The sequence below is a fragment of the Mustela putorius genome, unplaced genomic scaffold (genome assembly GCF_011764305.1).
Source record: "Mustela putorius furo isolate JIRA1106 unplaced genomic scaffold, ASM1176430v1.1 tig00000166_pilon_pilon_pilon, whole genome shotgun sequence".
In the NCBI taxonomy this organism is placed as follows: domain Eukaryota; kingdom Metazoa; phylum Chordata; class Mammalia; order Carnivora; family Mustelidae; genus Mustela; species Mustela putorius.
Genome location: NW_025421301.1, coordinates 6,585,333 through 6,611,987, shown reverse-complemented (window position 1 = coordinate 6,611,987; position 26,655 = coordinate 6,585,333). Strand labels below are relative to the sequence as shown.

The following is a 26,655-nucleotide window of genomic DNA, read 5'->3' as shown; positions in this document are numbered from 1 at the left end:
AGAAACATTAACTTTAGTAGTATGCTCTTGATAGATGCAAAAATCAGACTTATAATCAGAGTAATGACTATTTTAAAGTGGGATAAAACTTAATCACAGCTAAGTTTATGATCTAAGTTTTCATTTTTACTTTGAAAGCCATATAAATTTCTTGAATAGAATTATAACTGCAACTTGCAATATAGTACCCAAGGTAGAAATAAAAATGAAAAATGTGTCCTTACTTAGCTTGCTCACTACTTAAATGCAAATTGTATAGAGTGGCCCATTTAAAACTCTTCTCCTTTTCCAACAATTTCCATTTCCAAAATTCAAAGGCAAACAAATTAGAGAAATAAGTAAAATCAGAAGGATGTGAGGGCAAAAGAATCACTTCTTTTTTCCCTCTACTGTAAGTACTGATGTTACTTTCTGGATGGATGCACTTTCTGGATGTAACAGTAGTTACAATTCTGTCTTCCCACTTAGGGTGTGCTTTTACTCTTACGGACATAATATAGGTTGAAACTGACATTATATAGATTGAAAATAAAAATGCAAAATAAATCAATGTTCTGAATAAAAGCCCCAAAATACCAGCTAACATACATTAAGGTATAAGTTCTTTGCAGATATCCACACACAAATAAATTTTCTCAGGTATTTTAATAAAAACAAAGTTTCATTAAAATTTTCTAAGTTGGGGGCACCTGGATGGCTCAGTGGGTTAAAGCCTCTGCCTTCAGCTCACGTCATGATCCCAGGGGCCTGGGATTGAGCCCCGAGTCGGGGCGGGGGGGGGGGGGTGGGGAGTCTCTGCTCAGCAGGGAGACTGCTTCCTGCTCTCTCTCTCTTTGCCTGCCTCTCTGCCTACTTGTGATCTGTCACGTAAATAAATAAAATCTTTATAAAAAAAACTTTTTTTCTAAGTTGTACCGTAATGGAATATATCTGTGGAATTTTCTTACCAGTAGGTTTGAATACTACATGCGTTGGTCTATCCTTCATTACAAGATCCAAAGCTGATAAGCCTTCTTTGTCTTGAATATACAAACTAACACCATGCTAAAATTTAAAAAAAAAAAAAAAAAGAGGAAAAAAAATACATGTTACTTCCAATGCTCGCCCACATTTTTTCACACACAGAAGAGAACTAAGAAAAATCAAATATCTAATTTTCAAGAACTAGAAAACCTGAAGAAATAAAATAAGTAACATTTAAAATCAAAATGAACTAGATGTGAAAATTTTCTATGATGAGGCAAGTCCGGCTGCCTAAAAGGCCTTAGCTCTGGGTTTCTCTGTGCCTGTGCATGTACTACATTTTATGTAAAGAGCCATGCTCCATGTCTAGTTCAGTTAAGGGCTATAAAGACATCAAGGTAAACACAACACTAATATTAGAATTTACTGTTTATAAATATAATGTGATCACACAGGCCACCTCTCTTCTTGCTTAAACTTTATTATATCCAGTATTTACATTTAAGACAATTATATTCCTTTATTTCTATTTGTGTGATACAGGTTTTCATCTTTGTATTTAAATTTTTTATAGCATTCATTAATTGTGACTTCTTATAAATCATATATAACAGTATCCTTAAAAAATCTGAGACTGTATGTGTGTATGTGTTTTAAGGATGAATTTAAAGTAATCTTTGTATCTTCACAGTTCAAAATCAAACATGAAATAGAACATTTTCTATCCCACTTATTTAAGGCAGTTAGCACACCCTATCCCTATTCATCATACTTTTCTATCTTTTAAAATATAATGGGGGGTAAGCAGGAGGGACAGAGAGCAATGTTCAATTCCTATTGTTGTTATCTGACTAGTTTTTAAATATAAAATGTTCAAGAATAACTTCTGGTATTTGCTGATAGTTTAGTAAGATATCCAATAATTAGACTTCTCTCTATTTTAACCTGTGCAAGGTATCACTGCCTGTCTGTACACAGCTCATTTGGGTAGTTACAGACAGAGAACTATAAAGTTATTAAACTCTGTGACGTGTTGGAATCCTCTGTTTTAGGTTACTTAGGAAAGAAGAATCTCCTCTTATCTTGTAACAGTGGATTCCTAATAAACTAAAACCAATTCAAAATTCATTATGTTCTAGATGGTTATAATACTTGATGTCACAAGGATTGTCAATGAGCAAAAAATACTAAAATGAGCTAACCAGTAAAAAATGAAAAAAGAAGTGATCTAAGATTTTAATGAATTTAAAATCATGTGTTACCTACTATTTAAAAAAAAAATAGATATAATAAATCACGTGAGAAGCCATGAGTTTCTTTAATCTTTTAAGAGAAAAGAAGGCAAATTCCGACAAAGTGCTCCAAGCTATAAAGGTGACAAACGGGATCCCAGAAACTTAGATCCCTAGAGTTTATTTTGCCAGTTTTATAAATTTTCCTAAACTTCATACAATCAGCTGGACACTAGTAAGACTACATATATTTGCATCACCCTAAGGAGCCCCAACTGCATAAGACTACATTTGTTTGGCCATTAGAGCTCCTTAGATATAGTAGATTTTGACATTTTCGTTAGTATGTGCAGTGAAATTTGTATTAAAGTTGTATTAAAGTTAAGATGAGTATACTCATCTTAAACTTTAAAGGTTGAAGGACTTGTGTGTAGTCTATCCTATTTATTTAAAGATCAACTCTTTACATATCCCCAAAACAGTTAAGTAAATCCATTACCTTGTTAAATAGCATCTTAGTATATACCAGGCTTACAAGCCTGAGCATTTCATGGGAATGCTCTACAAGGAGCAGATGCACTTTAGAAACAGCTATTCCACTATGAACCACGAGTAACATTACTGGATAGGTCTCTCTGCAAATACAGAGAACTGGTTTTGTTTACTTTGACTGTCTTCCTCAAAAGCAAAGTATAAGATAAAGACGGCATACAAGTAATTTTCTTGGGAAGAGATCCTAGAAAATGAGGACCAGAAGAGTAAATAAAAGGTGGAAAAACCAATACAAGGATGTATTATCAAGTAGGTCACTGCTAAGGCTTGTTTGTGCATGATCCTACCAGGAAATTATGGGAACCTTATACAATACATCATGTCGGAGGCAGGCCCCCAGGGCGGCCTCCACCATTAAAAGATGGCGCCTGGCTAGTTGCCAGGTTAGGATTGCCTCGTGAGGCTAAGCGGACCGCCCAAAGAGGAAGTAAACAGCATTGGTTGCTTGCGAAGTTGTTCATTTAGGTGCACAGCCTGATTCGCTCCCTCCTGTACCCTGCTCGCTGACTGGTCATGTAAGCATATATAAGGTATAGACTTGCGGAAATAAGGAGAGAGAAGATGCATCCGAACTGGGGCTTCTTGTCATCCTTGCGCGTCGAGGGCGATAATATCACAGAATAATTCTCCAGTTGAGGAATAAAAGGGGTAAGGATTTACCTCCAGTTCCCATTCTTCATTAGCAAAGAGTTGCTCTAAAAGGGTTTTAACTCTCCTGTACTTTTGGATGGTCATGCATGAATGCCAATCTCTGGCACATAAAGTAAGAGGCATTAGATGCTAGAAACAAGGTACAGATTTATACCTATACAAAATGCTAGATGCCTGTGCACAACTGGCTAGAGTGAGAGATGAAGCCAAAATTAGATGAAGTGTTCAGGAAAAGTACTTGATACACACTAATTTTTCCAAACTGGTTATGAGCTAAACTGAATGAGTTTAATATGGCTCTCTCACTATTGCTGCCCATATACTGACAAAAATGTTAGAATCAAAAGACTACCTTGAGACTATAACTTCCAGTGGGGAAAGGTGGGATGTATTCTACTCTCCTTCTTTCAAGCCCATTCTTTAAAGCTTTGATAGTACTTTTGGATATACTGGCTAGATGCCCTCATACTAAAGAAAACAGAAAAATAAGCATTCTCTTATATTCAAATGACAGTTTTAAAACCATAAACTAGGAATAACTTTAATAAACTGGCCCTTGCTGTCTAATTATCCTAGGGCAGGGAGGTGGGAGGGCCCTTCAGAGCAGTTCTACTTAGTTTATAACTCTTCTATTTTAGTTTGAGGAGATTTATCTTGTTTATAATTTGACAATTAATTGTATTGCTCTGGCTCATGACCTGTTCTGTTTTGTGAGGTATCTGATATCCCTCTAATAAAATAGCTTTTGCTTAGGGAACCTTAGTTAGCTTCTGCTTCTATAAAATAAGAACTCTGTTTATTTAATTACTTGGTTTTGGTCTATCTCCTTCTACTCAAACAAACAAAAAAAAGAATTCTGTCTGTCATGTTCATTACATATCCCTAGGACCTAGATTATTGCCTGGCATACATCACGTACTCAAAAAAACATTTGTTCCAAACACTATACAAATAGTATAGCATTTAATCCACACAACCTTATGAATAAGATGGTTCTATTTCCAAATGAAGAAAATTAAAGCAAGTTTTTCCAGAATAGTAAGTAAACCACCACTATGAAAAAACAATAGTATAGCAAAACAGATACAGCAGAACCCTACAAACATAAACACTCTTTGCCAGCCACTCATCTTGTCATGGAATCAGAGTCAAAGAAGATATGCATAAAATAGGCTCTCTTTTCTCCAGCTTTTGGTAGACAAATAGTTTCTGCTGAGTTTTTCAGTTTTGGGGTTTTTTTTAACTTTGGCAATCAGGAGCTGACAGTGTGGGAGTATATTTATTGTACAATTTGTTTTGGCAATTAAAAAGTCTTGTAGCTATAACGTTGTTATCAAATTCAATATATTTAAAATGTATTTGTGTATGGTCTCTCTCTGCCAACCATAATACCTTAAGGGCTATAGTTGTCATAATACCTTATATGCTACAGGTGTCGAGAAGTGGAACTGACATGCACACTCCAATCACTGCAGCTCTTCCAATTTAATGATGTTCAAAGGTCAAAGGGAAAAAGGATATGCTATGTTGAGACTTGACTACTAAATGGATAGGAAAAGGTTTCTGTGTGGGAAAATTTTATCAGTGCAATGTATCCACTATTAGGTATCTATAACTGAGCAGTAGGCCTATGATAATAATAAAAGACAGTCAAGATAAGCGCAAGGAGGCTGAAGCAAAAATTTCCTGGCTTCTCTTAGCCAAGGAGGAAAGAATGATTGAGGATTTCTAAAGGGATATGAAACCCCAAAGATAAGGAAGATCCAAAATTCAGACCAGACCCTTTTTCAAATTGAAGCCCCAAATCCTGACACCTGAATTGGCAACACCTATGACAAGAGAAAATCCAAGGATGCTCTCAAGCTTGACAGGACTGGCAATCATCCAAATTTCTAGCAGAAACTGGAAAAAAGCTGAGACTGTAGAAGTGGCAAAGGGTAAGAGTAGGGCTGATAAGATAATTTTAACTCTTACCAACCTAGCTTTCTAAATAAAACAGATTAAGGTAAGAGAATTAAAGCATCTAAATCAAATGTTTTAGATGTAAAAGGAATGAATTAACTGGTAAACTTTTTTAAAATCAAAAATAGATGAAGACACTGAAGATAAGCTCCCTAATGTGACCATAAGTTCCTTGAGGACAGGAAGTGTTTTGTTCTTCTCTGTGTCCTCTACAAGCATAATAAAATGCCTATACCCCCCAAAAAAACAAACAAACAAAAATTTCAATTTAAAAACTCATGACTTCTGAGTTTTTAATGTGCACTCATTAGTGAAATGACGTTGGAGTGCATCTCAAAACACTTCATTATTTGACTATACAGTACAACAAACCTAGATTGAATCTACTTGATGGGAAATTTCAAATAAATTAAACTGATTCTAATTATTGGCTTTTACAACTATAAACACTTTATCCTAGCCAAACAAGAAATAAGCATACTATCCAAAAAAATAGTCCCAAATGTTGTATTTCAATAACTAGTGCCCTTTTAAAGTAGCTAATAAAAGTTACAGAAAAGTAAAGCATTTTTCTTAAGAATACTAAAAGATACATAATATGGGTTAAATGATAAACGGTATGGGATTCACTTCAAAATAATGTGAGATAAACAAAGATGGTAGAGACATATATAAGACACAATTAGCCAACAGTGCATTATGTATTACAAACTTTGGTATATGTTTAAAATTTTGTATCATAAAAAATCTAAATAAAAATATATATGGGATTTGAATTCTAAAGATTAGTCAGTTACAACAGTAAAAGACATCAAACTACTAAAAAGAACAAACTCAAACCTCTGGAAAATAAATGAAGTGCTTGAAAAACACTAAGAAAAACATATGCCAGACCAAATAGTTTTAAATAAACAAATGACACTTACCTTCAATAGAGACCAAACACAATCAATATGTCCATAAAAAATGCTTCTGTGCAAAGCTGTCCATCCTGATTCCTTGTCTTTCACCGAAAGATCCACTCCTTTCTCAATAAGCCAATCTAACACTCCTTTCTTTCCACAAGAAGAAACAAGGTGGAGGGCATTTCTGCCAAAAGCATCTTTGATAGTTGCAGCATTGTAACAATAACTGGAGAGAAAGGCCTTAATCTGATTTTCATTCCCCTTTGTTACCACAGAAAGGACATCCAAAGCATGTTTCAGGGATCGACACTTTGATGTGCAGTCAGGGATGGAAGAATTCATCCTAATTGTTTTTAGACTCCTTAGTTTAGTTCTTTAAAATAGTCAGTTAAGACTAATTTTTTTAAAATTAAAAAGCCAGGACAAAAAGGTACTATTCAGAAAGATTTATAGAGAATAAATGACCTGTTTAGGATTATAATTTAAATCCTCAATGGCAACAGTATAAAACTATATATCTTTGTACAATTTGCTTTGGCACTTAAATCAAAAAATTATAAATAGTTCTATAAAGTTTATATCAAATACAAGTCCTTTATTTAAAAAAAAAAAAAAAAAACCACTTTCCACAGTTTATGAATTATTCCTGGAGTCAAGCACCAAGGGGGAGTGAGGAGGGGAACTCCCCCTCCACACTGTCTGATCCTTTTAAATATCCATAATTGCAAGAGTGACCTATAAAAGGAAAGAGAGAGAAAGTTTTTAAAAAAAGTACAAAATCAGGCTCTTGCTCTCAGATACTTTACAACAACCTCTATATATAAGTGCCCCTAAAAATAAATAAATAAGTGTGTCCCTAATTCCTATTTCAAAAAAATAAAAGTGTACCAACTTTTCAGCTTCACATCCACAGTATTTTAGAACTACATTAATCATCTTCACATCTTTTTTTCTATTCTGCTTAAGATTAACCTCTGTATCTCTGGAGTTCACCTCTTTCTTTTCAAAAGCTTCGTTTCTTCTCCCTTGTATTTTTACACTGTACTAGCCATGTCCCCACAAGATATAAGCACACTTAAATCCACCATCTTTATAACATCTTTATAACAATTATATATATTATAACAATTATAGCAACAACCATCTTTATAACAATTGTTATAACAATAACAATCACATCTCAAACTGTAATTTACCCCCAAAATTGTCTCATTGCACCCACCACCCATCACCATCACAATAACCAATACTCTCATCATTCACTTTTTACTAAGGGCCAGGCGCTGTGATAATGTTCTCTGTGCCTGGAAAGTCCTTCACCATAGGACCATAGGAGGAGATGATAATTAAATATCAGGTAGCAAAACAACCAGGTATCAACCTGAAAAAAAAAAGAACTTTAGATACTTACTTTATACCTTACACCAATATAAATTCCAGATGGATCAATGACAAACATAAAAATAATACCATAAAAGCACCAGAAGAGAGCATTTAAGACTCTTTTTTATAATTTCAAAGTACAAAAGGCCTTTCTAATAAGTATGGTCTGAAATTCAAGAGTATGAATAAAAGATTAATACATTTAATCAGTTTAAAGCCTACATTTAAAAATTTTAAGACAAAAAAGGAGAAAAAGCTTCTTTAACATATATATAGTCTCTACAAATAAGAGACCAAATAAATAAAACTCAAAGAATAAGATATTTCTCAAAAAAAAAAAAAAAAAAAGAAGAAGAGGAAATTAAACAGATTTTTAAAAAGAGACTCACCTCACTCAAAAGAAATATAAATTAAAACTATAATGAGATACCATGTGACAACATGAATGGAGCAAGAGAGTAGAATGCTAAGTGAAGCCAGTCAGTCCGAGAAAGACATACTATATGATTTCACTCATATGTGGAATTTAAGAAAAAAACAAATGAGCAAAGGGAAAAAAGAGAGAGAGAGACAAATCAAGAAACAGACTCTTAATTATAGAGAAAAAACTGACAGTTACCAGAGAGGAGGTGGGAGGGATGGGTAAAATAGGGATTAAGGAGTATACTTGTTAGTGATGAACAAAGGGTGATTCATGAAATTACTGAATCACTACACTGTACATGTGAAATTAATATAACACTGTATGTTAACTAATTGGAATTAAAATAAAAACTTTAAAAAAACTATAATGAGATACTATTTTTATCCATCAAAATAGGAAAGATCAAAAAGTTTGATATTACTATGTACTGACAAGACTGTAAGAAAATACGTACCCTACTCCATTGCCAGTAAGCATATAAACTCATACAGTCTGGAGGGAAATTTAATATAGTTATGAAAATGTAAACTATACCTTTTTTCTGACCCAAGCAATTTTACTTCTAGGAATTTATCTTGGAAAACTGTATCTATGTGTGAAATCGTGTTAGTATAAGAATATTCACTGAGTCATTGTTTGAAATAGTAAAGCATGGAAATTAGAAGTAATTATGTCCATAAAACAGAGTATTACTCATGTATCAAATGAAGCCGCTATATATTTTCGGATATGAAATAATCTACAAGATACACTGTACAATGTCCTTGAAAATGAGATGTGTATCAATACCCTTATGGAAAAATTGTATATGCATTTACATATTTATGCTTGAACATGCATGAAAGATGTCTAGAAGAAGACACAACAAAATGGTTAAGAGTGGTTCCTCTGGAGAAGAGCACCAATAGCTGGAGACAGAAATGGAAGGCAATCTTACTTGTATTTTACTACAAACCACTTCTGAATGCTTCACCATAAGCATGAATAACTATTCAGAACTAAATACCTAAAAAATATAAAGAAATGCTAATATATTGATTAGAGAGGCTGTAGGAAAATACAGAAAACTCAGCCACCAAATAAAGAGCCTCTAGTTTTTTTCCAATATGCTACCCTGTCTGCTTTGCCCTGTTTGGATCTGGAGAAATGAAATACAAGTTGTCGACTATTTGATAAACTACTATCCCTCAAGTTTTTAACTACCTGAAAGAAAACTAACCACCCATATACCAGAAATTTTATAACTAGAGTGGATGACTTTACATTCAACATTTCTTCATCTTTTTATTTATCATCTCCTAATTATTTTTCTTTCAATATTTTTGTACTCTCAAGTTCATTCTATTTTATTTTAGTCCTCTGGATTTTAAATTAGTAAATCCATTTCATAATGGTTAGATACAATAGAAATTCTATGTTAATTCTCTTCTCCAAGGTATTGATCATAAATACTTAATAGAACCGTTCTAAAACCACAAAAAAACCCAAACAGCCAAAGCTATCTTGAGAAAGTAGAAGGTGAAAGCATCACACCCCAATTTCAAACTATGTTACAAAACTGTAGTAATTAAAACAGTATGATATTGGCACACAAAGAAACACATAGATCAATGGAACAGAATAGAGAGCCCAGACATAAACCCATGGATATATGATTTACAACAAAGGAACCAAGAATATACAATAGCAAGGGGACAATCTCCTCAATAAAGGGTGTTGGGAAAATTGGACAGCCACATGCAAAGGCATGAAACTGGACCCCTATCCTACACCATACCCCAAAATTAACTCAAATGATTTAAAGACTCAAATTTAAGATCTGAAACCATAAAACTCCTATAAGAAAACACAGGCAGTAACCTCCCTGACATAGATCTTGAAGATGATTTTTTTAATCTGACAGCAACAGCAAAAGCAACAAAAGCAAAAATAAACAAGTAGCACCACACCAAATTAAAAAGTTTCTGCACAGCAAAGGAAACCATCAACAAAATGAAAAAGTAACCTACTGAATGGGAGAAAAATTTTTGCAAATCATACCTCTGATAAAGGGCTAATTGATATAAAGTATCCAAAGAATTCATAAAATTCAAGAGCAAAAAACTAAACCATCTAATTTTTAAAATGGCCAAAAGATTTAAATAGATTTTCCAAAAAAGACATGGAGATACCCAACAGGTACATAAAAAATGCTGACCATCACTAATCATCAGGGAAATGTAAATTAAAACCAAAAGGAGATAACACCTTTCTCCTTTAGAATGCCTATTATCAAAAAAATAAGAAAAAATTAGGGTTGCCAAGGACATAAAGAAAAAGGAACCCTATACACTACTGGTGGGAATGTAAATTAATATATCCACTATAGAAAGTACTGTGGAGGTTCCCCCAAAATTAAAAATAGAACTAACGTAATACCCAGCAAGTCCACTTCTAGGTATTTATCCAAAGAAAACAAAACACTAACTCCATGTTCACTGCAGCATTATTTACATTATTTGCAATAGCCAAGATATGGATAAATGGATATCAATGGATAAATGGATTAAACAGTTATATACAAGAAGAGAGAAGCAAGATGGTGGAGGAGTAGCAAATTGATATGACATCAGGTGCCAGGAGTTTGGCTTATCTTACCAATTCCTTTTTTAGAATTTTTTAAAAAATTTTCATCTTTACAGTCATATTCCATCCCTTCATTGTATTTACCTTCATTTTTGTACATATATATGTTCCTGTTTCTTTAAAATTTTGGGAGGTAGTTTCTTCTAAGAGACCAAAATACACCCAAAATCTGTTCTATCCACCATTCTAATATATGTATGTACATTTTTTTTCCCCTCTTGCTTCTCCCCCCAGTTTTGGGTCTCTTCTGATTTGGTTAGTTTACATTTTTCTGGGCTCTCTGTCACCCTTTTAGCATTTATTCTCTCATTCACATATTCTTATCTGGATAAAATGACAAGGCAAAAAAACTCACCACAAAAAGAAAAAAAAAAAAAAAGAGGCTGTACCAATGGCTAGGGACTTCATCAATACAGACATTGGTAATATGTCAGAACTACAGTTCAGAATAACGATTATCAAGGTGCTAGCTGGGTTTGAAAAAGGCATGGAAGATATTAAAGAAACCCTTCCTGGAGAAATAAAATCACTTTCTGGAGAAATAAGAGAACTAAAATCTAATCAACTTGGAATAAAAAAAGCTATAATGAGGTGCAATCAAAAAATGGAGGCTCTTACTGCTAGGATAAATGAGGCAGAAGAGAGAATCAGTGATAGAGAAGACCAAATGACGGAGAATAAAGAAGCTGAGCAAAAGAGAGACAAAGAACTACTGGACCACAAGGGGAAAATTCAAGAGATAAGTGATACCATAAGATGAAATAATATTAGAATAATTGGGATTCCAGAAGAAGAGGAAAGAGAGAAAGTGGCAGAAGGTATATCAGAGCAAATTATGCTAGAGAATTTCCATAATATGGCAAAGGGAAGAAGCATCAAAATCCAGGAAGCACAGAGAACCCCCTCAGAATGAAAAAAAACAGGTCCATGCTCTGTCATCTAAAAGTAAAACTTACAAGTCTCAGTGACAAAGAGAAAAATACTGAAAGCAGCTCAAGACAAGAAGTCTGTCTTGTACATGACAATATACAATGGTAGAAATATTCGACTGGCATCAGACTTATCCACAGAGACCTGGCAGGCCAGAAAGAACTGGCATGATATATTCAGAGCACTCAATGAAAAAAATATGCATCTAAGAATACTATATCCAGGTAGGCTATCATCGAAAACAAGAGAGATAAAAAGCTTCCAGGACAAACAAAAATTAAAAGAATTTGCAAACACCAAGCCAGTCCTACAGGAAATATTGAAAGGGGTCCTCTAAGCAAAGAGAGAGCCTAAATGTAGTAGACCAGAAAGGAACAGAGACAATATATAGTAACAGTCACCTTACAGGCAATACAATGGCACTAAATTCACATCTCTCAATAGTTACCCTGAATATATGGGGCACGTGGGTGGCTCAGTGAGTTAACCCTCTGCCTATAGCTCAGGTAATGATCTCAGGATACTGGGATCGAGGCCCACATCAGGCTCTCTGCTCAACAGGGAGCCTGCTTCCCCCTCTCTCTCTGCCTGCCTCTCTGCCTACTTATGATCTCTCTCTGTGTGTCAAATAAATAAATAAAATTTAAAAAAAAAACAGATACCCTGAATGTAAATGTAAACGGGCTAAATGCCCCAATCAAAAGACACAGGGTATCAGAATGGATTAAAAAAAAAAATCAATATGCTGTCTATAAGAAACTCATTTTAGACCCAAAGACACCTCCAGATTTAAAGTGAGGGGGTGGAAAACAATTTACCATGCTAATGGACATCAAAAGAAAGCTGGGGCAGCAATCCTTTTATCAGATAAATTAGACTTCAGGCCAAAGACTATAATAAGACATGAGGAAAGACACTATATCATACTCAAAGGGTCTGTCCAACAAGAAGATCTAACAATTTTAAATATGTATGCCTTTAACATGGGAGCAGCACACTATATAAACCAATTAATAACAATATCAAAGAAACACATTGACAATAATATAATAATAGTAGGGGACTTTAACACCCCTCTCACTGAAATGAACAGGCCATCCAAGCAAAAGATCAACAAGAAAAGAAAGGCCTTAAATGACACACTGGATCAGATGGACATCACAAATATATTTACCACATTCCATCCCAAAACAACAGAATACACATTCTTCTCTAGTGCACATAAAACATTCTCCAGAATAGATCAAATCCTGGGTCACAAATCAGGTCTCAATGGGTATCAAAAGACTGGGATCATTCCCTGCATATTTTCAGACCAAAATGCTTTGAAGCTAGAACTCAATCACAAGAGAAAAGTTGGAAAGAACTCAAATACATGGAGGCTAAAGAGCATCCTACAAGAGTGAATGGGTCAACCAGGAAACTAAAGAAGAATTGAAAAAATTCATGGAAACAAATGAAAATGAAAACACAATCATTCAAAATCAGTGGGACAGAGCAAACGCAGTCCTGAGAAGAAAGTAAATGCGGTTCTGAGAAGAAAGTATACAAGCCTTTCTCAAAAAACAAGAAAGGTCTCAAGTATACAACCTAACCCTACACCTAAAGGAGCTGGAGAAAGAACAGCAAAGAAAGCCTAAACCCATCAGAAGAAGAGAAATTATAAAGATCAGAGCAGAAATCAATGAAATTGATACTAAAAAACAGAAGAAGAAATCAATGAAACTAGGAGCTGGTTCTATGAAAAAAATTAGTAACATTGATAAACCCCTGGCCAGACTTATCCAAAAGAAAAGAGAAAGGACCCAAATTAATAAAATCATGGATGAAAGAGGATAGATTACAACAAACACCAAAGAAATACAAACAATTATAAGAACATATTAGGAGCAACTATATGCCAGCAAATTTGACAATCTAGAAAAAAATGGATGCACTCCTAGAGATTTATAAACTACCAAAACTGAGCCAGGAAGAAATAGAAAACCTGAACAGACCCATGACCAGTAAAGAGATTGAAGCAGTTATCAAAAATCAACCCAACAAACAAGAGCCCAGGGTCAGAGGGCTCCCCAGGGAAATTCTACCAAACAGTTAAAGAAGAATACCTATTCTACTGAAATTGTTCCAAAAACAGAAATGGAAAAAAAACCTCCAGACTCATTTTATTACCTTGATCCCAAAACCAGACAAAGACCCCACCAAAAAGGAGAATTACAGACCACTATCCTTGATGAACACCGATGCAAAAATTCTCACCAAAATACTAGCCAACAGGATCCAACAGTACATTAAAATGATTATTCACCACGACCAAGTGGGATTTATTCCTGGGCTGCAAGGTTGGTTCAACATCTGCAAATCAATAATGTGATGCAATATATTAATAAAAGAAAGAACAAGAACCATATGATCCTCTCAATAGATGCTGAAAAAGCAGTTGACAAAGTACAGCATCCCTTCCTGATCAAAACTCTTAAAAGTATAGGGATAGAGGGGACATCATCAAAGCCATCTATGAAAAACCCACAGCAAATATCATTCTCAATGGGGAAAAACTGAGAGCTTTTCCGCTAAGGTCAGGAACACGGCAGGTATACCCACTATCACCACTGCCATTCAACATCCTACTAGAAGTCCTAGCTTCAGCAGACAACACAAAGAAACAAATCAGCAAAGAAGTCAAACTCTCACTTTTCACAGGTGATATGATACTTTATATGGAAAACCCAAAAGGCTCCACTCCAAAACTGCTAGAACTCATGCAGGAATTCAATAAAGTGTCAGGATATAAAATCAATGCATAGAAATTAGTTGCATTTCTATACACCAACAGCAAGACAGAAGAAAGAGAAATTAAGGAGTCAATCCCATTTATAATTGCACCAAAAATTATAAGATACCTAGGAATAAACCTAACCAAAGATGCAAAGAATCTGTACTCAGAAAACTATAAAGTACTCGTGAAAGATATTGAAGAAGACATAAAGAAATGGAAAAACATTCCATGCTCATGGATTGGAAGAACAAATACTGTGAAGATGTCTACACTACCTAAAGCAATCTACACATTTCATGCAATCCCTATCAAAATACCATCAACTTTTTTCAAAGAAATGGAACAAATAATAAAATAAATATGGAACCAGGAAAGACCCCAAATAGCCAGAGGAATGTTAAAAAGAAATCAAAGTTGATGGCATCACAATTCCAGACTTCAAGCTCTATTACAAAGCTGTAATCATCAAGACAGTATGGTACTGGCACAAAAACAGACACAGAGATCAGTGGAACAGAAGAGAGAGCTCAGAAATGGACCCTCAACTCTATGGTCAACTAACCTTCAACAAACCAGGAAAGACTGTCCAATGGAAAAAAAACAGTCTCTTCAACAAATGGTGTTGGGAAAATTGGACAGCCACACGCAGAAGAACGAAACTGAACCATTTCCTTACACCACACACAAAAATAGACTCAAAATGGATGAAAGACCTCAATGTGAGACAGGAATCCATCAAAATCCTTAAGGAGAACACATGCAGCAACCTCTTCAACCTCAGCTGCAGCATCTTCTTCCTAGAAACATCGCCAAAGCAAGGGAAGCAAGGGCAAAAATGAACTATCAGAACTTCATCAAGTTCAAAAGTTTTTGCCCAGCAAAAGAAAGTCAACAAAACCAAAAAACAACTAACAGAATGAGAGAAGATATTTGCAAATACCAGATAAAGGGCTAGTATCCAAAATCTTTAAAGAATATAAAACTCAACACCCAAAGAACAAATAATCCAATCAAGAAATGGGCAGAGGACACGAACCGACATTTCTGCAAAGAAGACATCCAGATAGCCAACATACACATGAAAAAGTGCTCCACATCACTTGGCATCAGGGAAATTCAAATCAAAACCACAATGAGATACCACCTCACACCATTCAGAATGGCTAAAATTAACAAGTCAGGGAATGACAGATGTTGGAGGGGATGCGGAGAAAGGGGAACCCTCCTACACCGTTGGTGGGAATGCAAGCTGGTGCAGCCACCCTGAAAAGCAGTATGGAGATTCCTCCAAAAGTTGAAAATAGAGCTACCTTACGACCAAGCAATCACACTACTAGGTATTTACCCTAAAGATACAAGTGTAGTGACCCGAAGGGGCAAATGCACCTGAATGTTTACAGCAGCAATGTCCACAATAGCCAAGCTATGGAAAGAACCTAAGATGTCCATCAACAGATGAATGGATAAAAAAGATGTCGTAGCTATATATAATGGAATACTATGCAGCCATCAAAAGAACTGAAATCTTGCCATTTGCGATGATATGGATGGAACTAGAGGGTATTATACTGAGCAAAATAAGTGAATCAGAGAAAGACAATTATCCTATGATCTCCCTGATATGAGGAATTTGAGAGGCAGAGTGGGGTTTGGGGGGTAGGGAAGTAAAAAATAAAACAAGATGGGATGGGGAAGGAGACAAACCATAAGAGACTCTTAATCTCACAGAACAAATTGAGGGTTGCTGGGGGGAGTAGGGGGATGGACACTGGGGAGGGTATGTGATATGGTGAGTGCTGTGAAGTGTGTTAGCCTAACGATTCACAGACCTGTACCCCTGGGGCAAATAATACACTATATGTTAATAAAAATAATTTTTTTTAAAAAGTTATATACATACAATGGAATATTACCAAGCCATTAAAAAGGATGAGCTCTTGCCATTTGCAACAACACGGATGGACCTCAACGGCATTATGCTAAGTGAAATGAGTAAGAGGGAAGCAAATGGCATATGACTCTCTTATATCAGATTAGGGGTGGGAGGGCAGAACTGGATGAACTGGTTTGTTTTTGTTCTAAATAAACTGAATAAATTTTAAAAACTTAAAATAAACTTAAAATAAAACTTAAATAAAATAAATAAAATAAATAAAAACTTAAAATAAAACTTAAATTCCCCAAAACACTTTTCTCATTTCAGTTTTTAAATACATATTTTGAATGACAAAAGAAAAAACAGTTATGAGGCAACTATTTGGAGGGACATATAGGATTTTACTATAAGTGTAGGGGAAACTTCTGTGCACCATAGATAGATATGAAACATTGCAAATGTGCACTTTCAACTCCCATTTCAAACCACACTAAGAGTCAAAGTCCTAAATCTAACTAGCTCTTCGCTATTCTGACTTCCCCATCCAGAGGTAACAGCATAGAATTAGGATTCCCAATCTTTTCTAGCTCCAGTTGTTTCTACAAGTCTGTATGTTTTATAATTTGATATAAGGTTTATAACATTATTCCCACCTTAAACTGTTGATAGGTATAAAAAACAAAGTGTTTCTTTTTTTTTTTTTTAAGATTTTTATTTATTTATTTGACAGAGAGAGATCACAAGTAGGCAGAAAGGCAGGCAGAGAGAGAGGAAGGGAAGCAAGCTCCCTGCTGAGCAGAGAGCCTGATGTGGGACTTGATCGCAGGACCCTGAGATCATGACCTGAGCTGAAGGCAGCGGCTTAACCCACTGAGCCACCCAGGCGCCCAAAAACAAAGCGTTTCTTAGTTGACATGATGAAAAAAGTAACAAAGCCTTAAGTAGTTGAAAACTACTTAACTAAACTAACTAAACTAAAACTTAACTAAACTACTTAACTTAAACTAAACTAGTTTAAACCCACTTTAAAACTACTTTTCCAGAAAACTGGAAAAAAATATACATAGCAAAATAGTCAATTATAGTTAACTTCATTTTTTTGAGGATCTAAAATATTTCCACCTTTGTACTTTCAGTGTATTCATAATACCTGAAAAGAACTACTTCCTGGCAAATAACTCAAACACTACATGAAAAAAATCAAGAGTACAACCAAAGAAAATTCTCTAATTGTTACTATACATAAGCAATTACAATGAACAAAAAGGGGAATATTAAATATAAAAATGGTAGTATACTATAATATATGGAGAAACATACAGAATACTATGAACATAAATATGGAAGTGACTAATAGCTAGTGTTTCTTAGAGCCTTACATCTTTGGATTCAAATACAGCAATGCCAGCTGTTACTAGTTATGTAACTCTAAGAATTACGTAAATCTCTTATTTCTTCATCTGAAAACGGAAACAATGTCACCAATCTCACAGCATTACTGTAATGACAAATGAAATTGCTTAGCCTGGTACCTGCACAAAACAGGCATGCAACAAACAGTAGCTTTTATTACTATTATTTCTTCAGTAACAAAAGGGTAACAAATTTAATCTCAAAATTCATGTTTGAGTTTCATTGCCTCTGCTACCTGGTTTCCATGCATATTTCTCCAATTAAAACATATACACTAAGGCTACCAAAATGACCTCCAAACCTACAAATACTTTTAGATACTTTTAGTTCTGTTCTTAATTTACTTCGCTGCTTTTAGTCATTAACACCACATTCTTCTAAGTATCTGGATGGAACGAGAGGGTTCTCCTAAGAACACTTTTAATTTACTTCGCTGCTTTTAGTCATTAACACCACATTCTCCCAAGTATCTAGGAAGGGATACTGAAAGCATAGGGAACTACTGAAGCATTTAAGCATGGGCTCTCTCTCACCCCTTCTTCCAAAGACATTACTTCTTCCCCTTACCTTCAAATTTTGGAGCTCTCAATGTTCCATCGTCAGCCTTCTCTTCCTCTCTACTTCATATTCTCCCTGAATAATTTCAATCTCTTTCTACCTTTTAACTGTAACCTATATGCTCATAACCCCCAAATATGTCTTCTACCCTCACATCTTTCCTAAATTCCAGGCCCATATTTCCAATTACCAGTGTAAATGTTATTTATGCATTCAACAAATGCTTACTGAAGGCAAAGAAAGCAAGGGAAATAAATATTTACTAAGCACCTACTACATATTGGATATTTTACATCACAGAGAGGTTAAATAAGCCACCCAAATCATAGCACTAATAAAAGAGAAGTTGGAATTCAAGCACAGATCTGTTTAACAGCAAAGTACAAGCTATTTCTTCTATACTACACTGCCTCTCCAGTGCATCCACAGTAGGTCACAGGTACTGGGAATACAAAATAAATATGGTATAAATATTTTAGATAACATAATAAAAATATAGGTTCATGGATAATACTTAAGTGAAAGTATAGCTCATTTAACATCTGTATTCAATGAACAAAATCTATTATCTACTATTGTCTCTACCATCAAAGGGTCACAGTTTGATAGAGAAGACTGATTATATTTAAGCAAATGATTAAAACATAAACCTATGGTAAAGATAAAACAAGTGACTCAAAGGAATAGGGAGTTGAGAAGAGAGAGACAGGGAAGATTTCCTACATTAGGATGAGTATATGTTTGCCTGATAAATTCAGGGTGAGTAGCATTCAAGGCAGGGAGAAAAAATATAAATTAAAGCACTGGAATCATTTTAGTCTATTCTGAAAATTCCAAGTAATTCAGAAGACAGAAAACAGCGAGGCTTAATATATACACCAGGGTGGGACAGATTATGGACAGCTTTCTGTGCCTTTCTTTAGGGATAAAGAAAGCGAGCAATTCAGAGACACATTTAGATATTTAAGATCTTGAATATATAAGATGTGGTGGTAACTCCCAAATTTCTAGCCAGATTATATATAATGGCAGCCAAGAAGTAGAGTAGGGGGTAAATACTTTGGAAATCAGAAAAAGAAAAGAAAAAACCTTTGAAAATGCAACAAATAAAAATTAACGGGGAAAAGTTGTTTATATGTGACGAATACAAAATATTGATGGGAAACTGAATTATAACAGTACAGCTAGCTACAGGCAATTGTTCAACCTTGGGAACTAGCCCACCACAAAGGTGTTAGCCAGTAGAGGTTGAGCCCTCAACAGTGACTCATAATTGTTCCACTTATCCTTGGTTAGGAGTTTAGGTATCTTCCTAAAACACAAATCTGATCATGCCATTCTGACAAGTCCAAGCCTAATATCTACATTCCATGTGTTATGGTTAGCCTTGGGACGTCAGGAAAAGAACATCAATTAAGCCTGTCAATTAAGACATAGCCCATAAAATTCAGACTCTAAATTCAGAACACCAGAGGTAGGAACCCAGGTAGACCACTAACTAAATGATCCTAGGCACATCACAATTTCCTAAGTTTCAATTCTCTCACTTAGAAAAAGTGGCAACAAATATTTATAACTTGGGTTGTTCTGAAAAACAAATGAAACAGTTAATTCATATGTAATCACCCAACAAATGTTTTTAAAAAAAAGAAAGGGGGGGCTTATATTGATATACAGGTCAGAAAACGGCATAACTTTTTTAGAGTCCTTTCTGCTTGGAATGCTTTTCACCCAAACCCTTACAAGACTGCCAATGTGTCCATGCGTTAGTTACAGAGCATCTACCATCTTTTAAATTTTGATATGGACAACCTACATAAATTTCAACCTCATATTGCCTTTTTATATATGAGCACCTTCATTTTACAATGAGGAAATTTACATGAAAGTTTAAATTACAAATACAGAAAAGTTTAAATTACAAATACAGATAAGTATACTCTAGATTCTATCTATTCTACTCTACCCAAATTACTCTCTCAAAATGCAGTTAGATAATCTTTTTTAATAAGAAGTAGAACAGTGTACTACAAAAAAATTACCCTTATTTGTAGTCAGAAGAATTGGGATCCTACTACCCTTGGCCAGATAAAACCTTGGCCAAATAACTTAATATCCCTAATCCTATTTCGCCATCTGCAAAGTTGGTGATAATAACTTGTCCTGTTAGGATGGACCTTGGCTACACAAAGATTTTAAGTTCTCAGGGAAGGGGGAACTGGGGACAGGGTTGTCATTATTTCTTCATATATATATATATATATATATATATATATAAATACATATATATTCAATAAACAGACTTATTTATAAAGCACTAATACCAAAATATCTTCCTTTTAAACTTGCATCTATATTAAATTGTTACAAAGCTACAAATTATAACTCAAAATTGAATTTAAAAATTTTTTAATTCCTTCTGTAAGCCCTGAAAATAGTTCACATAACAATTTTAAAACACAAGAACTTGCTTCTTTAAGAGATTAGTAATTTCCCTTCATCAATATTGTATTTTAGTAAACGTTATCTCAAATACTCTCTTGGTACTAAAGATAGAGACTTCAATACCTTACCGATGCAATATCCAGTTTCACAACAGACAAATTCTGCAAATCTTAGGGGTCAAACACATCTCTACATGTAGCAAAAAAAATTACTGATCTATTAATAACGGTAAGCTGATTTTGATACCATTTATAATAATAAACCGAGTAATAATGAGCTCCTTTATGTAATAGGTGAATTCATTTATGGTCTATTCAACTACATATGGTCCTAAAATATAATGAGAGTAAAAGAATGTAGTAAGTTCCTTCACAGAATTTAGCGTCCTAAGAACCCTCAATACAAGTTCTTTTTTTTTTTATTTAAATAATGAAGCAGCCACTTTAAAAAATTTCTTGAGATAAACTATGCTCTAACTAAAGCTTCTGCAAATACCTGTAACAAATTCTTTTTAGAAAACACCTTTTTGCCCTCATCTATGTCTGTTTCTAAAACCAATACAAATCAAGGAGTTCAAAACAAACAAACAAAAATCAAGAAGTAGCTACGCAAGGATGTGAATTGGTACATTATGAGTGGAGAAACACTATCACTCATTAAAAAAAAAAAAAAAAAGTCCCAGTCTTCCAATAATTCTGATAGATTTCGAATTTCAAACGCCCTACTTCGAAGCATGGAGGGAAGGGGAGCAGGGGGAGTGCTACATCAATTTCTGCTTCCTGAAAAAAATATCTTTAAGTTTTATTAACTATGTTGGAGAACAGCAGTCAAGGATGTCCGGGCTTACCAATTTCGCTATGACCTAAAACTTTTTTAAAACCACACAACGTGTTACAATAAAAAGCTTCTATCCGGTTTTCCTCAATCCCAAGAACCGATTCCTTTTCACACAATGGTCAATTCACACAGAATTCCAGAGTCAGTATCCCCACAGTGGAGTAAAACTCTATGACCCCACGAAGGGATAACGCTTCAAGGAATGGCTTCAAATTTAAGGCTCGAAGGGAAGTGACACAACTACCGAAACTAGCAAAGCAACAACGCTGGAGGGCGTGTCAGGCAGGACAGCAACGTAGCGCGTAGCAGAACAGCCCATTCATAAGCTGAGCGAGGTTGCAAGAAGGCGGACTCCAGGACCCCGATCCCTGGGCCTGCTCCCCGCCGTCTCGCTCGAAGCGCGGCAGCCTCGGAGCCACTGGGCTCCCTCCCCGCGAGGTATCTGTGCCCCGGTCACCCGCACCCTCCGGAAACTGAATACTGTCCCACTGCCCGCCCCCCGCACCCCCCCGCCACCGGCTTAAGCGACACGGTCGCCTCAGCCTACTCCGCACAGTGAGGCCGCGCAGAGCACTCCCTCACCAGTCGCTAGATGAAAGTGCGCCGGTGTACTCCGCGAGACGAGCACACAGCCGCGCAGGGACTCATCCTCAGTGAAGACAACTGGAGAAACGGAACAGTGCCAGGGGGGAGGCTGGTCCCCAGGCCCCGCAGCTGTGGAGGCGGCTGCAGCTTCAGCCGCGACTACAGGCACCGGGAAGGGGGCTGGGAGAAAAGACCGGTGCGGGCGGAACCCAGGAATAAGACAGGCATTGATTGGCCGAGGCTCGTGTATGCCTCATGAGGATTGGCTGGTGTCTGCCCAGAAGGCCTCGCGTGGCAACACCTAAGCTATGGCCTTTCCCGGGAGCCCTGAGAGAACTTGACCCTGCCGGCCTTCGGACTACCGGCGCAAGCCAGGGGCGGGGAAACGCGGCAGCTGAGGATTCTCAGCCAACAGCGTTGGTGGAAATGTGCCTTTGGGGTCAGTGCGGCCTAGGTAGAAACGTCAGCTGCGGACTTGGGAGTTCCGGATAAACCCGGGTGGAGAGAGAGTCCTGGAGACCTGGCCGGATGACTTGTGCAGCCAGTCACCACGCAGTAGAAGCCAAATGCGTAGGCATCTTGCTCAGAAGAGTTCTCGCGTTGCCCTACCAGTGGGGTCACTGGAAAGCCAAAGCGCAGATTAGCAGCATCACACTTGCCTTCCCGCTCAAGCACCCAGATTGTCTGAGAGGCACTCCCTTGGTCCGAAGGCGTCACTCACTGCCTTCCTAGATTGTTACTGGGACCTGCTGCGCACCAGGGTCACGTCAGTCAGTGCCTGCCACCAGGCTTACACTACCGATTTTCCCCCATTTAACTCCACATCCAAGGCCGGTTTTAAAAGTGCTGGAGTGAAGGAAAAGAAAACAAAACAAACAAAACAAAACAAAAAACGGGGGGGGGGGGGGAGTGGGGACGACTAGGAAAGAAAGTAGCAGTATTAAGAGGAGGAAGAGGAAATTAGTACTAGTTTACCGAATGGGAAACACTACAACAAAATGCCTCATACCGTAGAATTCAGTAAATGTTTGTTCAAGGAGGGGTAGTTTGATTCACAACAAACACTAGCAGTTAGGAGTTGGCAGTACAGCTCGAGCCTCTGTATAGCACGAAGGCGTTGGACTACGTGTCTTTTTGAGATCCACCAGTTCAGCTTTACCGTCTTTTTGCAGCCTTCCTTGTGGAAGCACAAAACCAGACAGCTGGTTGGTGAAAGGGAAAGGTGAGAAGAGCCCTCTGCTGCCCTTCCCAATACAATGGTCTGTTCCTTTGCCCCTTATTCAAGGTGCCCTATTTCCTACTTTGATGTAACAAAAACCAGTTTTTACTGTAAAAATTAAGTGATTTTGAAAATAAACTATATATGATGACTTATAATAAGGAATAAAGAAACCAGTAATGGCAAATAAAGAAAATAATGTAAATAAATGCATAAGCCTAAGTTCGAATCTTTTATTGATCGCTTTCATTTGGCAAGTTAAATAGGTTTTCTGAAAACTTACTTTCCTTGTTTGTAAAATAGGAACAATAATGTATTTTAGAAGCGAAAATGCACTTATATTTGTGAAAAATGTAATTACGTAGATACAGATATACAGTTCATAGAGTGCCTAGCACTTCATGAATAATAAATCTGACTTTTATAAATCAAAAGGTATTTCCAGGGACACCTGGCTGGCAGAGTCAGAAAAGCGTGTGACTCTTGATCCAGGGGTTAGGAGTTCAAGCCCCTTGCTGGGCATGGAGATTACTTAAAAATAAATCTTAAAGGAAAAAAAAAAAAGTATTTCCATAGCAGCGGAATTATTCCAAGCAGTCATTCATTCATTTTAACAGTTGCCAAGCCCAGATAATCCCAAACATAAGAATAAATTGCAACCTTTACAAGTACTACAAAGAATATCAATGTAATCTGACTTCCCAAAGAAGTGACCCTTGACCTATGATCCTAGGAATGAGTAGGCAATAACTAGATGAAGCACGGAAGAAAGAACATTCCAGTCAAGTGATATGGAATTGCCCCTCATTTCCCTAGAAAACAGAATGCCTGCAAATATATCGGTTATTTGTAAAAATTATTGAAATGATTAACAATGAATGCAAATGAAATATTAACCATTTTGTGAGACTTTTTAAACATTTTTGTGTTTACACGTAGAAGAAGAGATAGCCATATACCAGTGATTATCTTGGTGTGGTAGATTTAGGGGTGTTTCTAAATTTCGACCTCTTTGGATTTTATGATTTATTTTTCTTTGCAATAATTAAATGTTGATTTAAAAAAATCAAAATTTACCCCCAAAATTGACTAGAATTTCTGAAGTAGACTTAAAGCAAGAAATAGATCCAGAGATGGCTTTAGAAGACTGCAGTGCTGGAAATGTGGAGAAGTAGGAGAATAGTCCAGGCATCAGGAATGGAGTTTGAGATGAAGCCAGAATACAGAACTGCAGAAATGTTTTAAAGCAACGCAGCATTTGTAATACTCCCTATATGCCATTTTACTGAAATAAATTAACAGTGCTGTCCTTCATAATCAAGACATATTATGCTGTCATTCAAGTTGTATATAGACAGTGCTGTCCCTACTTCAGCTGCTAAAATAAAAATGTTAGAACTTGTATGGTTGCAGTGGATCTAAACACAAGCCCGATGACATTCTGCAAGAATGGTTTTTACTATAAGAAGGTCAGCAGTGCAGCTGGCCTAGAGATGACTGGAACCTCATGGTTTGGCCCTATTCTCTCCTGCTCCAGACCATTTTCCATGTGAAGACACTTGGCTGGCTGCAGCTTTCTGACACACACCACAGCTTTTCCATTAGGAAACACAGCGCTGTGCCCTTTGCCTTAAGCACAAAAATTCCAGAGCCCCTGATGGGTTCATATGGGCTCAGATTAGGTGGGGAGTCAAGGGTATAATGTTTGACAGCTTCTAGGAGAGTCATGCTTGAAGCACAGTAATGAGTAGCTCCCCCAAGAAGGCAGGATACAAGGCAGGCAAAATAATGGATAATTGGGTATTTCTCTACTATTATATCCAAGGGATATGGTCCTAGCTATATTCTTCCTGTGCAGTGATTATCCTTCAACTCCTCATGTAGAGGAAGTTACTTCCTTAAAAATCTGTGAAGACTTCCCTGATGCCCCTTCCTAACAGTTATCCCCTCATCTTTAACTTCTGTAACTTACTAATATTATCATGTCACACTGTATTATTCTTAAATTTATTATTTTACATGTGGATGCAGTAAAAGCAGGGACTCCAGAGGCATACCACCTGGATATAAAATTTTACTCCTCTTCTTATATGAGACCTTAGGCAAGTTACATAACCTACATAGGCCTCAGTTTTCCTCATCTCTACCATGTAATTATTAATAGTTGATGCATAAAGTTCTTATGAAGTTTAAATGAGATAGCACTCAAGCTCTCAGGAGAGCTCGTAGCACTAACAAAAGTTGACATACCTCAACCATTCTGGTTGTATTTGTGTGAGGGAGCATTTGAGGTGTGGGATGGGGAGACAAAAGGAATGACCCACAAGATGGCAGTGTTTGAATATAACTTTAGAACTGTATAAGCTTGAAAGAATCCACCAAAGAATCTAAAACTTTAAGGCAATTCAAGGCAAAATCAAAACCTACATGTAACAAGCAAATCCATGAGAAAGTAAACTTATGAATTTGGCAAGCTTAGCATCATTTCATAACCAGGACAATGTGAACTCCCTAAACTCTCTCTCCCCTCTACAATGACTAAGAATTTGTAGTGTTCCTTTCTTGGAATTGCTTGTATTCCTTTTTTACCTAACTATAAAATTAAATCAAGCTGTTAACACTACTGTTTCCTTTTTTAAAAAGGAGAAGAAACGCAAGTTTGATTTTAAATGGTAGAATGGGTACATAATACAACCATCTCTTGATGACACAAACCCCTTGACCTGGCAAAAAACACATATTTTTAAAAATCAAATTCATAAATGCATTGCAAAACAAAAAGGTTAACTGTCAGTGGGACAGAACTTATGAGAATTCACTGAAAAATGGATAGGAGGTTCCATTGGACTGAAGAAAGGAGTAATAGCCCCAAAACAAGAGAGAAATGTTACAAAAGGTAATTGCAATACCAAAAGTGTTGCACATCTAGAGGTGACCATAAGAAGCAGGAAGGAGTCCACACTAAACCACAAAGTAATTAGAGTCTCACAGCAGAAGCAGGTGAGCCAATGAAGTTACCCATGCCCCATCCCATGATGGCAATAGGGGTATCTATCCATAAGTAGAATATACAGGACCTTCAGTTTAATAGATAGGCCAGCGTCTTGGTAGCTGGTGAAACCTGGAAGAAATCAGGAAGCTCTTAAACCCAGAACACCAGCTTCTAAAGCTTCCAGTTCAGCTGCATGCCCCACTCCTTCCTCATACATCTAAAGAAAAGACAGGTATTCAGGTAGTAGTCATGTGTCTTAATCCTTCCCCCAGAGATTGTGTGCAACAAGCCTCCTCCCAAAAATAAGAAGAAGAAAAAAAGGAC

At 36.3% G+C, this 26,655-nt stretch overlaps 1 protein-coding gene across 2 annotated transcripts in view; it reads right to left on the bottom strand.

Annotated features, from left to right (window-relative positions):
- IBTK (inhibitor of Bruton tyrosine kinase) overlaps window positions 1-22,317 on the bottom strand; it is a 96,134-nt gene extending 73,817 nt beyond the window's left edge. For both annotated transcript variants that reach the window (XM_004773623.3, XM_004773624.3), the window contains exons 1-3: window positions 22,118-22,317; window positions 6,287-7,000; window positions 948-1,044 (exon numbers count right to left, since the gene is read on the bottom strand). In XM_004773623.3, coding sequence (XP_004773680.1) covers window positions 948-1,044; window positions 6,287-6,607 — 418 coding nt within the window. In that variant the 5' untranslated portion in view covers window positions 6,608-7,000; window positions 22,118-22,317. The remainder of the gene's footprint in view (window positions 1-947; window positions 1,045-6,286; window positions 7,001-22,117) is intronic.
- Window positions 22,318-26,655: the final 4,338 nt, after the last annotated feature.